A 12,990-nucleotide genomic window follows, 5' to 3' on the forward strand; every position below is an offset into this window, starting at 1 on the left:
GCTTCTGGTGACACAACTGCCCCACATTCCCAGCCCGTCTTAGGTATGCCTCAGGCTTTCCCTTCTTCCTATTGGCTTTTTCCTTTTTACATAGAGCAGATATTTGTTAAGGTTGAAATCCACTAAAGAAAAACACAAAAACTAGCAAGAAACCACTTTAGTGAGAGGACTTTTTGGGAGACTGTATGTGATTGATGGTTAATACTGAGTGTCAACTTGATTGGATTGAAGGATACAAAGTATTGATCCTGGGTATGTCTGTGAGGGTGTTGCCAAAAGAGATTAACATTTGAGTCCGTGGACTGGGGAAGGCAGATCCACCCTTATTCTGGTGGGCACAATCTAATCAGCTGCCAGTGAATATAAAGCAGGCAGAAAAACGTGTAAAGGAGAGACTGGCCTAGACTCCCAGCCTACATCTTTCTCCCGTGCTGGATGTTTCCTGCCCTGGAACATCGGACTCCAAGTTCTTCACTTTTGGAACTCAGACTGGCTCTCCTTGCTCAGCAGCTTGCAGACAGCCTATTGTGGGACTTTGTGAACATACAACTTAATACTTAATAAAGTTCCGTTTATATATATCTATCTATCCTATCAGTTCTGTCCCTCTAGAGAACCCTGACTAACACAGTGTATGTATAGTTTTATTTTTTATTACTTCCAATATTTTCTAGATCTGCTTAATGTGGTGTTGGAGAGCTCAGTTTGGCTGGGGCAAGACACCAGTGCAGGCTCTTGATTCTCTGGGCTCTTTGTTTTTCTTCTGGGCCCAGGAACCTTTAGTGTTAGTGACATGTAGCTGGTGGGCTTGGCTGTTGGATTTTAATACTCTTTTCATATGTTCTCGGGAGGACTTTTCAGATATTGAAGTGAGTCTTTAACCTCCTAAATTCTTCAGGTGGCTTGGCTGGTCACCAACCATACCTTCCAGAACATGTAAGGCCTGAATATTTTAGTCTCTGCAGGGGTAGATGGAGTCACAAGAGGAGGAATTGACGAGCTAGCTGAGTTTTCAGGTTTTCAGTGTAAATCCAGGAACGTGGGCCCTGGGGCCAGGCGGTGTTAGAGATGATTTAGTCTAACCTTTTCATTTTACAGACATAGAAGCCGAGCCCAGAGGGGTTAAATGACTTGCTTTTGTTCACACTGCTGGGAGTAGCACCATGACTGGGATGCAGGCTGTTGTGACTTCTACTTTGAGGTTCTTTCTATTCTCTGCTCACACACCTAGCCTTGATGAAGTAGAAATGAAACTCTGGCTTCTTAATCAATTCATAAGCATTACCATCCCCTCTTACCTTTTTTAAAATGGCATTTCCCTCCTCTTCATTTTGGCCAAGTTTCTTCTTCTTCTCATCTTCCATGTAATATGTGCACATGGAAGCAAAGTAAATCATATGCCGAAGAACTTAAGTTAAATATTATCATTTCCCCTGACCACTCACTAAAGGCAATCTTTTCTAAATTTTTGTTTCGTTTTGTTTTTGTTTTGAGAAGTTACTGCTAAACTCAATAACATGCTTCTGTCTTTGTTTCTTTATTTATTAGCTGTTATAATATCTCGTAAGTCTCTGCTTTGCCAGATGGGGATTCAGCTCAGTTGTCCTGTGTCTCCTCTACCTCTGCCTTCTCTTATTACTTTATTCCATTATTGCTTTCACTATTGGCTGTACACTTAAACCTTCCCTTTGTGGCCCACCAACTTTCCGTCGTTTTGCAAAAGATGGAGCTCTAAGCTCTCTTAGGATCCTTTCCTTGTCCTCCTGTCTTCTACATTCCACCTTTGGCATCTGCATAGTTACTTCCACATTGTTAAGTGATTTTCCTTTATATTTTGTCTTGCAAACTCAATGATATCTTCTGTGCTTTTGGCTAACTCTAACAGTGAAAAACCAGTAAATTGCATTCATAATTATGACTATGCAATTTGTGTTTGTTGCTTGACCAAATCATGTGTTAGGATCCTTCTCTGGGGGACCTGAGGTTGTAACTCAAGGGCTTCTCAAAGAAGAATATACCTAATGTCAATGTCACATTGATTAGCTTTTTAAAAAACTTCATTGGTTGCTTAAAATTGTTTGACTAAGGTTGATTACTCTGTCAGTCTCTCCTAAAAGGGTTTCTGTCAGCCTTTCCTCTTCCTCCTATCTCCCTCCCATCCTTTACTTCACAGTGAAACAGTCAAATACCACTGAGTTTTCTTAGACTTAGGAGCTGTCAGAATTTAAGGGTCTAGCCTGTGAGAGGAGCTCCGTCAGTGGAGAGATCGAATCTTTGGACTTCGTTTGGACCACCGGAATTAAATCACACATTCCCTGCAATAACAAGAGAAGATGTTATTTTGGAAAATCGATGGACATTGCTAATGAGTTTAAATTTTCTTTGTCTTTATTTATTTATTTTTGGTCTTTTCTTCACAAAGGAGAATGTCAGCATAATAGCTGCTGTTTGATTAATGAATCTTCTTGTGACTGATAATAATGATTCTAATGCTTTCTGTTGAACCAAGATAATAAAAACCCCAAGGGTACTTATAATATGCCTAGCTGAGTTTTAAATTATGGGCATCCGAAGGCTTTACATAATATGACACTAGAAACAGCTAGTGAAGGAAGAGCCTGGAAGATCTCAAAAATTATCCCAGTTTGAAAGTGTGATACCTGCTGTTCTAAACTGCCCTTTGGATGCTTGACTCGCATATGATGCAAAATATTGAAATAGATAATTTACCAAGCTTGCAATTTCTCGTGCTGAAGAAAATATGCAATTAGGAAATGCCTAACACAGATTTAGAAAAGAGTCATTGTGGCAACTCAAATGGCTGATGTTAAACCATAATTTTCCCCAGATAATGGATTGCCACAGGAGCTGAATCCACTTGGCTTGATCCTCCACCTGTCACAACTTTTCACCCCCTGCTCTCTGTCTGTTTGTGGGTCCTAGATGGGAGAAGGGAAACACAGGGTGGCAGGAGATAAGCACTGACTTTCTAGATTTGTCTCAAGTCTTGGCAAAATTTATACAGTGGATTATAACATCTATTCTCTGCAATTCATGTCTTTTTGAAATAGTAATTTTCTTTCTGATGTGATGGGGTGTTTGGAGTGATTGGTGATGAAGTGGATGCATATCTTTATGGCATTATAACCTGGAGGCAGAGGAAGCCCTGAAATGTGGCGAGTATCCACCATTCTTGACCATTTGCAGGTCTAGAAGGAACTCTAGGTCTATAGAGGGGAACCTGGCTCTTTGTGCCTCAAGTCAAGGTGATTTGGGCAAAACATGTTACTGATTTTTCAGTTGCTGTAACAGATGTAAATGATGTAACAAGTACACCAGCACTGGCCGTGATCTGGAAAACTTTAAAGGGGTCTATGGTGTGTGCCTATGGAGTGGGTGTGAGGTGTGCAAAGGGAAGTAGAAGTAAAATTATGATTCAGAGGGAGGGTCTCTGCTTGGTAATTCTCCTCCTGAAAGAGCTCCCCCTTAATTTGTGCATTCATTACAATAACTTGATTGGAAAGTAGCTATTCTATACTGTGGCTGGCATCTAAGATTCCTCAGACCTAAAGTTATCCCAGCTGTGTTAGGCTTTCTGTAAGTCTTTCTATGGTTTGGGCATAAACAAGTAAGGCCCAGGTTATTTGGGTATTTTACAATAGGTCTGGATTCTAGCCACTTTTCTGGGGTGCTATTCTGTCCCTTTGCCAAAGTGTGTGTGTGTGTGTGTGTGTGTGTGTGTGTGTGTGTCTATATCTATATGTACCTTTTTCCTGGAAAATTATTCTTGAGTGAAGCTGGTTTGTGAGGTTGTAGCTTACAAATAGGGTGTTTTGAATCTGCCTAGAGGTTTCATGGTACATCTGTGTGTATGTGTGTACATGTGCAAACACATATGCTGTAGATATACTGTGGAAGTGGGACAAGGGAACCAAAGGTTGCATGTGTACAGAAGTATGGCGGTCCTACAGGAGCATCCCTATGTGGGTACCATTTTCTAGAGAGTGTTGCTAAATTAGTCTCTGCATCCTGGGTCCTGGGAACTTAAATGTAAAGGTGGGCTGGCTTTACATGCAATTCACTTGCCTTACTTTAAAAGTGATCCCTGAGCTCACATTCTTGAATAAGCTCCACAGGGTTTCCCAAGCAGATACTGCATTTTAAAGTATATTCACATTGAACATATACATATTGACAACAATGGAAGTTGCATGAAGGTGTCACTCTGTATGGTACTAACTTTAGCTGCCAGCTTTAGCTGCCAGGGAGAAAGGTCCCTGCTTGGACTCTGCTTTTCCTTCATCGTCTATTGGTCCATTTCAGTGCTGCACCACCCCATCTTAGAGTGGCGATTTCTTTCTATCATGGATGTCAGCATCACTGCAGAATCTCAGCACTTTGTAGTTAGTCAGAGTTTTGTTTCTCCCTACCATGCCTTCAATGTCACTAGCCCTATCTGATTCAAATGGTCTTTCTTTATGACAAATATTTTATAATAAACCATTATAAGTTTTCCAATGAGTTGTCTAGATTAAAAAACAAACCCTATCAGAGTCAAATCATTCTTCTTTATGACAAATATTTTATAGTAAATCATTACAATTTACAATGAATTTTATAGACTAAAAAACCCACCCTAGACACATGATTATAAAAATGCCCTAAATGTAATATAACAAAGAAATAAAATAAATGTAATTTTAATAAAATAATTTGTATTTGTATCAGTCAGGGTCCTGACAGGAAACAGCATGGTAAAAAGAGTTTAACTATAAAGACCTGAACAAAGGTGAGGGTAGGATTAGGAAGGATCCAGGCACTAGGAACAGCTTGAAATTGTTACCATCCCTAGCCCTGGAGGAGCAGCGGAGGGAATGGTGTTCCCAGAGCCCCTTGAGAGCTGGGGCCTAAAGAGGGAAGCGGCAAGATGTGGGGCAGGGAAGGAATACTCCAGCCTTTCTCTCTTCTTACCCTCTGGTCTCTTGCCACTCCCTCTTATTGGCAGAAAGCTGGAAACAAGTGGGAAAAGGCCTGGGGGACTCAGTCCATAGAGCTCAGCCTCTGGCAGAGAGAGCAGGACAGAGAAACACAGAGAATGGATCAAGGAGGGGTGGGTCCAATGGGGAAAGCAGCACAGTGTTTCATGCAAACGCCAGGCTGCCACACTGGAAGACTGAAGGAAGGGAAGATCATCCATGAACAGAAATTCGCAGCTATCAATGTGCAGCCTGACGTCGGTGCCTTGTGTTGGCAACACTGATTTTCCCACATGGTGAGTAACTCTCTGGAAGGTTCTAAATTAAACCAAATACAATCTTCTCTTAATTTCCAGGTTGCAGTTCTGAAAATTTCTGTTTATCTTAAAATAATGCAAAAATACATTTAGTGGCCAGGCGTGGTGGCCTACACCTATGATCCCAGCACTTTGGGAGGTCAAGGTGGGAAGATTGCTTGAGCTCAGGAGTTTGAGACAAGTCTGGGCAATATAGTGAGACCCCATCTCTACAAAAAAATCAACAAAATTAGCTGGGCATGGTGGCACATGCCTGTAGTCCCAGCTACTCTGGAGGCTGGGGTAGGAGGATTGCTTGGGCCTGGGAAGTAGAGGCTGCTGTGAGCCATGATTATGCCACTGCACTCCAGCCTGGGTGACAGAGCGAGATGCTGTCTCAAAACAACAACAACAACAAAACCCACACAGAGACATTTAGCTTATACATATAAAATTGAGTTATCTCCTCACATGATTTTAAATGTATGTTTCCTCTACATGAATGGCACTCGAGAGTTAAGTGGGTGAGTGCAAGGCAAGGGCCTGGCAGGCATGTCTTGCTTATGACAGAACAATTGGCATCCTTGATCCTTGCCCACTAAACGCCCATAACACCCCTCTAATGGTGGTAAGAAACAAAATAAAACACCCCAACGATTTCCCCAAGGCCCTTGAAGCAGGGCCTGCCCTTCTATGTGCTACTGTTCTAGCTATATCTGGTATAAATACCATCACCCATGAAATTGCTAGAGGTGCAAGCTGCCCCCAAGGGCATTGCGATAAAACAAAAGGAAATCTTTGTAAATGAAAATGCTGCCCTCTTTATTTTGTTAGGGGTGCGAGACAGGTTTTTTAAACCTTTTTGCTGGAAGAGGCTCTGGTCCAAAGTAGTTGCTAACTGAAAGAGACTCCTCTCCAATTCTTTTTTGTTTGTCTGTTTGAGAGGGAGTCTAGCTCTGTCGCCCAGACTGGAGTGCAGTGGGGCGATCTCGGCTCACTGCAAGCTCCGCCTCCCGGGTTCATGCCATTCTCCTGCCTCAGCCTCCCGAGGAGCTGGGACTGCAGGCGCCCGCTGCCACGCCCGGGGCTAATTTTTTGTGTTTTTAGTAGAGATGGGGTTTCACCGTGTTAGCCAGGATGGTCTCAATCTCCTGACCTCATGATCCGTCCACCTCGGCCTCCCAAAGTGCTGGGATTACAGGCGTGAGCTACTGTGCCTGGCTCCAATTCTTATTCCTGTGTAAGTTTCCTCACAACTTCTGTTGGAAGTCATTCAGATTGGCCTGAGTGTGGCTCCAGAGGCACCTGTGAGGATAGTGAGGCAGCATCTGACCTTCTGCTGTCTGCTGTCCTATGGCATTTCTCAGGACTTCTCTTTTCCAGTTTTCCTCCTCATCCATGTTTGCCAAATTACTTCCTGGTGCCACCTCTTAGCACTTGTGGATACCTCACCTTCTCCTGAGTCTAATGACCAGCTTATGTCATGATAGGTCCACCCTCACCTTATTTCCATGATGCTTGGTTGTCAGTGAACGTAGGTATTGGAGCTAAGGCCAGTGCTTGTCCCAGGGTCCCAGATCCAACTGGAGTGAATATTATTTCTACAGGTGCTATTAAGCATATAAAATGTTTTTGGAAAGGACTGAGTTGAGTTGGTATGCCACCATGAACAGTAACTTCATCACTTGGAAGATCCGACCTACTCTAATGGAATGTGACCCAGGGCTGGTGGGCAGTGGAGAGCACAGTATACTGGTGCCTGCTTCCACATGGGTGGTAAAGTTGTGATTTCACAGTGACCTCAGCACACCACCTCATTTGTCCTTAAATGGAGCTTCCCCTGTAATTGTGTGGAGTGGGATCTGAGCACCTCCCTGACATGCGTGAACATGGTACCTCTACTGACTTCTGTTCTTTTTATCAAATAACGAATAGAGGTTTTTAACACAGCTTTTGACAAAAGAAGAAGAAGGGGGCAAAGCCACATGTGAAACCTGCTTTAAGTCATCAATTACACGTTTAATCTTGAGGCATTAAAATCATTCATTTATCGGTAGGCATAAGTCAATTCCCAGACACATTTAGAAATGCTTACAATGTGGAAGCCCTGAGCCGAACTGCAGGAGCTGTGGAGATGGATGGACAGACTGAGAAAGCTTCCCATCTGTTGGAGGAATCAGAGAGAGCAGTTCATGACGATTTGGGAGTGGAACAGGGGGGAAGGTGGGAGGCTCCGAGATTTCCTCATGATGGCATTTGAACCAAGCCTTTAAGTAGAACAAGATTTTACTGAACATAGAGGGGAGAAAGGGCACTGCTGACTAGCTATTTGAAGAAAAATGCTATTTGTAAATTAAATCCTGTACGTATGTGGTAGGCTCTCAGGTAGTGGCAAGAGATTCAGGATCTCAGATAGGAAGGAGCCTGGCAGGGGACACAAATCAAAGTTACAGAGTGGAGCACCTGGACCATCCTACTCAGGAGTGAAGACTGCGCTTTGGGGCTTTGATGCTTCATGGGGGAATGCGGGGTTAAAGTGGTGGGGGTGGTGAAACACAGTAAAGCCAGTATTTTAGGAAGATCCCCCAGGGGACAGTGTAAAGGAGGAATGAGAGAGGGGAGAAAGCAGGAAAGAGATTGATTACAGTCTACTGTCCATGGCTCTGGCCAAGAGGGTTGGGTGAACGACCTATATGTGCTTGTGCCTGACACTGGTGGATATGGGTAGAGATCTGCATGCATTTCACTCCTTGGTAAGGATGGACAATGGACGGATAACTTCCCTTTTATTTCTTATTGTCTGAGAAGTGTTACTGACCTGATCAACTTTTAACCTCAGTCCCCATGAGGCCAGGCCACAGAAGGGACCATTGCGTTTTCTCTGTGCTCTCACTGGTATTGGGGAAGATAATGTGTTATAATCTTTTAAAGTGAAATTACAAATGGACTTTAGATCATGCTTAGGCAGGCTGCTGACTTCATTTCGTAAGCCATAGCTAGAGTTTACATCCTCCTCTTGAGAGGAAAAAAATGTTCCCTCTGAAGCATGTACTAAAGAGAAAGGCTGAGAGGATTGATTTTTTCCCCCAAAGAATCCATAAATATTTACATAAGTGCACGTTACAAATCTGTGGCTTTGAGATTATCGAATTTCACTGCTTTTACACTCACAGCATATAAATTTCCAGCAGGCATTTTCTGGTCAGGAAGGTTCAGTCTTTGGAGAATTGTCCCCTAGTTTGTTTCCTTTGCTCTTGGAAAACAAATCTCTCTTGTGCTGTTTCGGATGCTCTCACTCACGCTTATGGACTGGGCATTGAAAGCCATGTGACAATGGTCTTTTGCTGGGATGGGGGGCTTCATTGTGAAGGATTGCCTGCTAATGGGGGCACTACTCCTCCAGCCAAGAGGCTGCTTCTAAAGACCTTTTTGGTAGCACAATAATTCTCTCCAGAAAGGAGCCCTGGATGGTGTTGTAGTTCCAAAGTCTTTGTGAAATTCTTAGGTAAATAAAAAATCCTCTTTAAAGATGAAGTCCTTTTCACTGGGGCAGGTAAGCAGGTCTTCCTTAAATATGGGTGTTGTGTCTGCCATTTTGCATATAGACAGACCTCGCCTATTTTATTCTTGCTCTCTCTTTACAGAATTGTGCCTGGGCACAACCCCTTCTTGTTTGGCAACAGCCAGAACAAGAGTAAAGCTTTTTACTCTGTAAAGCTGAGTGAAGCTTTCTCTTATGTCTTAGTCCATTTTCTGCTGTTATAACAGAATATTACAGATGGGTAATTTATAAAGAAAGATTTAGTTGGCTCATGGTTCTGGAGGCCGAGGAAGCCCAAGAACATGGTGCTGGTATCTTTTGGGGTCCTTCCTGCTACTTAATAATCTAGCAGAGGGCATCACATGGCAAAGAAGGGTGAGAGAGAGTGAGAGCTCTCAAGACAGAGAGAAAATGGGGCTGAATGTACTCTCGTATCAGGAGCCCACTCCCACGACAACTAACCCACTCTTGTGATAATGCCATTAATTCATTCATGGGGATGGAGCCCTCATGACCTAATCACCTCTGAAAGGTCCTGCCTCTTAATACTGCCACAATGGCAATTAAATTTCAACATGAATTTTGGAGGCAACATTCAAACCACAGCACCTGCGATTATGAATTTTACCATTGCTAGATTTTGGACTGACCTGGTCATTGTAAGGACCTAAATTTGTATACGTTGAGAAGGAAGTCGCTGAAATAAGCAGAGGGATGAGCTCCTCCCCCGTGTCCTGCATAGGTAAGGCAGTTGCTACTCATTGGTGGATCTGGAGAGTAGCTGACCTGAAAACAGTCTTTATCTTTCTACCAAAATAATTTTAACACTTAAAAACTTTTTTTTTTGAGAAGTACTAGACAAGAAGCAAATAAAATGAATCATACATTTCTGACAGTGGACAATTCCAGGGATTGGATTTTATGTTGATGTGCTTGGGAATATTAGATACATGCAGAAAAGCTGATGTTTGTAGGAGACTGGCTTTCAGACAGAGAAACAAAGAGACCACTTCCATCTTGTCCTGGGAGTCAGCTGGATGTGATCTGGTTACTTGCTAAGGTAGGATTGGGGGTAGGCAGGCTTGGAACAGGGTTTGTCCCTGCCTCAGGACAGAATCTTGGGCCAGCCCTATTGAGAAAAGGTTTAACCTGGAGCCTGTGGCAGTAGCTGGTCACAGTCCTGTTGAGAGATTTGCAATGGGAGTCCAACATGAGGAGGAGGGTGTGCCAACAGGCAGGCACACTAAGACCTCAGGGTGAACAGGAGCTGTCGCCTCAGATTTCTTGTCATTGAACAGGACTCTAGGCCTGGAAAGGGGACTGGGTGGAGCACAACAGGGCCCTATCCCCCATAAGAGGAAGCTGTGTTCCTACTCAGGTGACTAGAACAGAGACTCAGAAATAGGGAGCCAAGACAGAACCCTAGAGCAGAAACTGAGAGTTGGCAACAGACTTAGTTTTAGATCTTGAGGAAAGGCCTGAGACTGTGTGTTACTTATTTTATATCTTCCAGTGCCTAGCAAGATGCCTGACCATATAGTACTCACTAGACAAATATTTGTTGAATAAATGAATTGGGAGGGGGGTGATGAGAAGATATAAACTGACTAGGATCTAATAACTTCGTTGTGATTCCCCGTGTGGCTTGGTACAATTTCTAAAACAGATGGGCAGAATTGGGGCCTAGTTTCGTGGATTGCAAATGTGCATGACATGGGTATGCTTTGAACATGTCAAAGAGCAATTCACACTTATGTAAAGTTGGATTTAAGTTTACAGAGACACTTAAGAAAAGACCTTTTACCATTATTGAATTTTAAAAGGCCTTTGACTATTATTGAACATTGAAGTTATATAATCGCAAATATAGGCAGGCAGGAAAGGGCTGTGTCAAGAGAGGGATCCCAAAGTTACTGTAGATGACATGTAGTTTGTTGAAAAAAAATCACATGAGCTGTGGTTTCAGACAGATCTGGGTTTGAACCCCACTTTTATCACACACTGATTGTGTGATCTTGGTCAATGACTTCGCCTCTCTGAGTCCAACCTAGTCACCAGTGAAATATGGATGTGATAGTATTCGTGGAAGAGGTGTCATGGGAATTAAATGGATTGACATAAATGCAATACGTAGGTGGTGGTTGAGACACAGTGGGCCTTGGAAATGGTAGTTCCTGCAGGGAGTCCTGCACAAGCCATGAAGGCGAGAAGCCAAGGCTTTGCATGCTGTGCTGTGGGTGTGATGACCCTGGTGGGTCTGGCCTGTATTGCTCCCTGAGTGATGTGATTCTTGCTGATGTAATGGGCTGGGTCGATGTCGTGCAGATCTGATGACAGGACACCCACACCCTGTCACTCTCCCTGCCAAGATGGACTGTAGCCGTCGGAGCCTCCATTCTACTCCCCACACCCATCCAGTGACCATCCACTAACGCCCCAGTGAAACTGGGCTTTATTTGAGTCTTCCAGAGAAATTCAGCCTGAGTGGTTTGTGGTGGTCATGCTCTTGTGTGTGTGTGTGTGGGCGTCCATCTTCAGAGCTTCCATTCAGCCACCCCCGCACACCCCACCTGTCTCAGTCTTTGTCCAGTGATCCAGTTTTTCTGTTTGATCAGTCAGAACTTGAGTTTTCAGGTTGACTGTCTTTTCTTCGGGGTTGGAAGAGTGGGAAAGCACTGAAAAGAAGGATCAGGCAAAGGAACATTTTCCTGTTGCAAAGACCTCCTAGAAGAGTGAGGCTCGTTGTCGGATTAGAGTCATGTAGCACTGGTGTTTCTTCATTAGGTCATGGAAAGACAGGGTCCATGGGGTGATTTTAGGTTTGGAATCTTGTCAACATGAGTTGCCTCATGGGTTACATCCCCTCTTCCGCACTCCAGCCTCTCTCCCTACTTCTCTCCCTTTTTGCTTCAGCCCGAGGCAGACAGCAGACATGGATACACATTTATGGATTGGCTGATGTGTATTGGAAACATGAGGAGGCTATGTGCAGGTGGGAAAGCAGGATGACATGGTGGGGGGCAGAGATTCCCACTTGGGTTTATGCTAGCCTCATCTTTGACTGGCTCTGTCATGTTGCCCTTGTGGGGTCTTGCTGTCATTAATTAATGTTTACTGAGTGTTTTGTATGTTTCTGGCGCTGAACACATGCTTCATGTATATTATCTTGTTTAATCCTCACCACAGTCTTAAAAAGTAGGCATCATTATCCCCATTTTATAGATGAGGAAAACAAGGCTCAGAGAAGTAAACGAGTGACATAAAGAGGACTTTGAGGCAAAGGATTTTCCTACAGCTGCAGGTCCTGTCCTGCGATCGCGTCTTCTGTTACTCACACCAACTTCACTACCGGCTGATTACAACTTGTTCCACTACTGTAATGAGATGTATAAAGACATTCGATGGCTCTATAAAATCATTTCTCCTGCCAACTTCCCAGAATTGCTTTGAGGAAGAAGAATTTTGAAAAGGATTACATATTTTACAAGTGTCATGGAGTCATATTAATATCATTATGTTTATAAAAGGAAATAAAAGTTTGCATGAAGAGCAGAGACAGAAATGAAAAAGGGCAAAAGGGAGAGGTAAAGAGGAAGATACTTGCCTAGAAATATATACATGACATATCTAATTGCTTTACACATGTCATTTTATTTAAACTTCATCATAACCCAATGATATATATGCCAGTGCTGTTATTTCCCCTAATTTACAGATGAGGAAACTGAGGCAGAAAGAGACAAAGCATAGACCCCTGATTGCATACCTGGTAAGTGGCAGAACTAGAATTGAAGCCCAGCAATCTGACTCTAGAGCCTGAAGTTTTAACTCTGATGTTAGTATGTTTTGCCTTCCAATGGCTTTCAGGAGGGTAAGGGTAAAAGGGCATGGAAGGTCACAAGGGGGTCTCCTAATTCGTTCTTCAGGTGGGGTATCCGTCGTGAAGATGGTGATAGCTAAGATGACTTCTAAAGAGCATAGGAATTGGCAATAAATAAGACAGACGGGTTAAGAAAAACATCATCAGTAGGGTTACTGTGAGGATTAAAGGAAGGCCGTTTTGCACAGTAAATTCTTCGTAAAGGTCAGCTATTCATTAGTGAGATGTAGGGGAGTTGTGGGTGGAAGAGAGAGGAGAAAGAAGGAAGTGAGAGGGGAGAAAAGTAACTGGAAAAGG

At 43.3% G+C, this 12,990-nt stretch overlaps 1 protein-coding gene across 6 annotated transcripts in view; it reads left to right on the forward strand.

Annotated features, from left to right (window-relative positions):
- LOC105475779 (cAMP responsive element binding protein 5) overlaps positions 1 to 12,990 on the forward strand; it is a 415,489-nt gene that overhangs the window by 37,550 nt on the left and 364,949 nt on the right. Inside the window, exon 1 of one of the 6 annotated variants that reach the window (XM_011731268.3) lies at positions 7,841 to 12,582. The exons of 3 other annotated variants lie outside the window; for them this stretch is intronic. In XM_011731268.3, coding sequence (XP_011729570.1) covers positions 12,529 to 12,582 — 54 coding nt within the window. In that variant the 5' untranslated portion in view covers positions 7,841 to 12,528. Of the gene's footprint in view, positions 1 to 7,840; positions 12,583 to 12,990 lie in introns of those variants that run through there. 2 more of the 6 variants (XM_071094973.1, XM_011731263.3) reach the window with 2 other exon arrangements.

Source organism: Macaca nemestrina, chromosome 4 (genome assembly GCF_043159975.1).
Source record: "Macaca nemestrina isolate mMacNem1 chromosome 4, mMacNem.hap1, whole genome shotgun sequence".
In the NCBI taxonomy this organism is placed as follows: domain Eukaryota; kingdom Metazoa; phylum Chordata; class Mammalia; order Primates; family Cercopithecidae; genus Macaca; species Macaca nemestrina.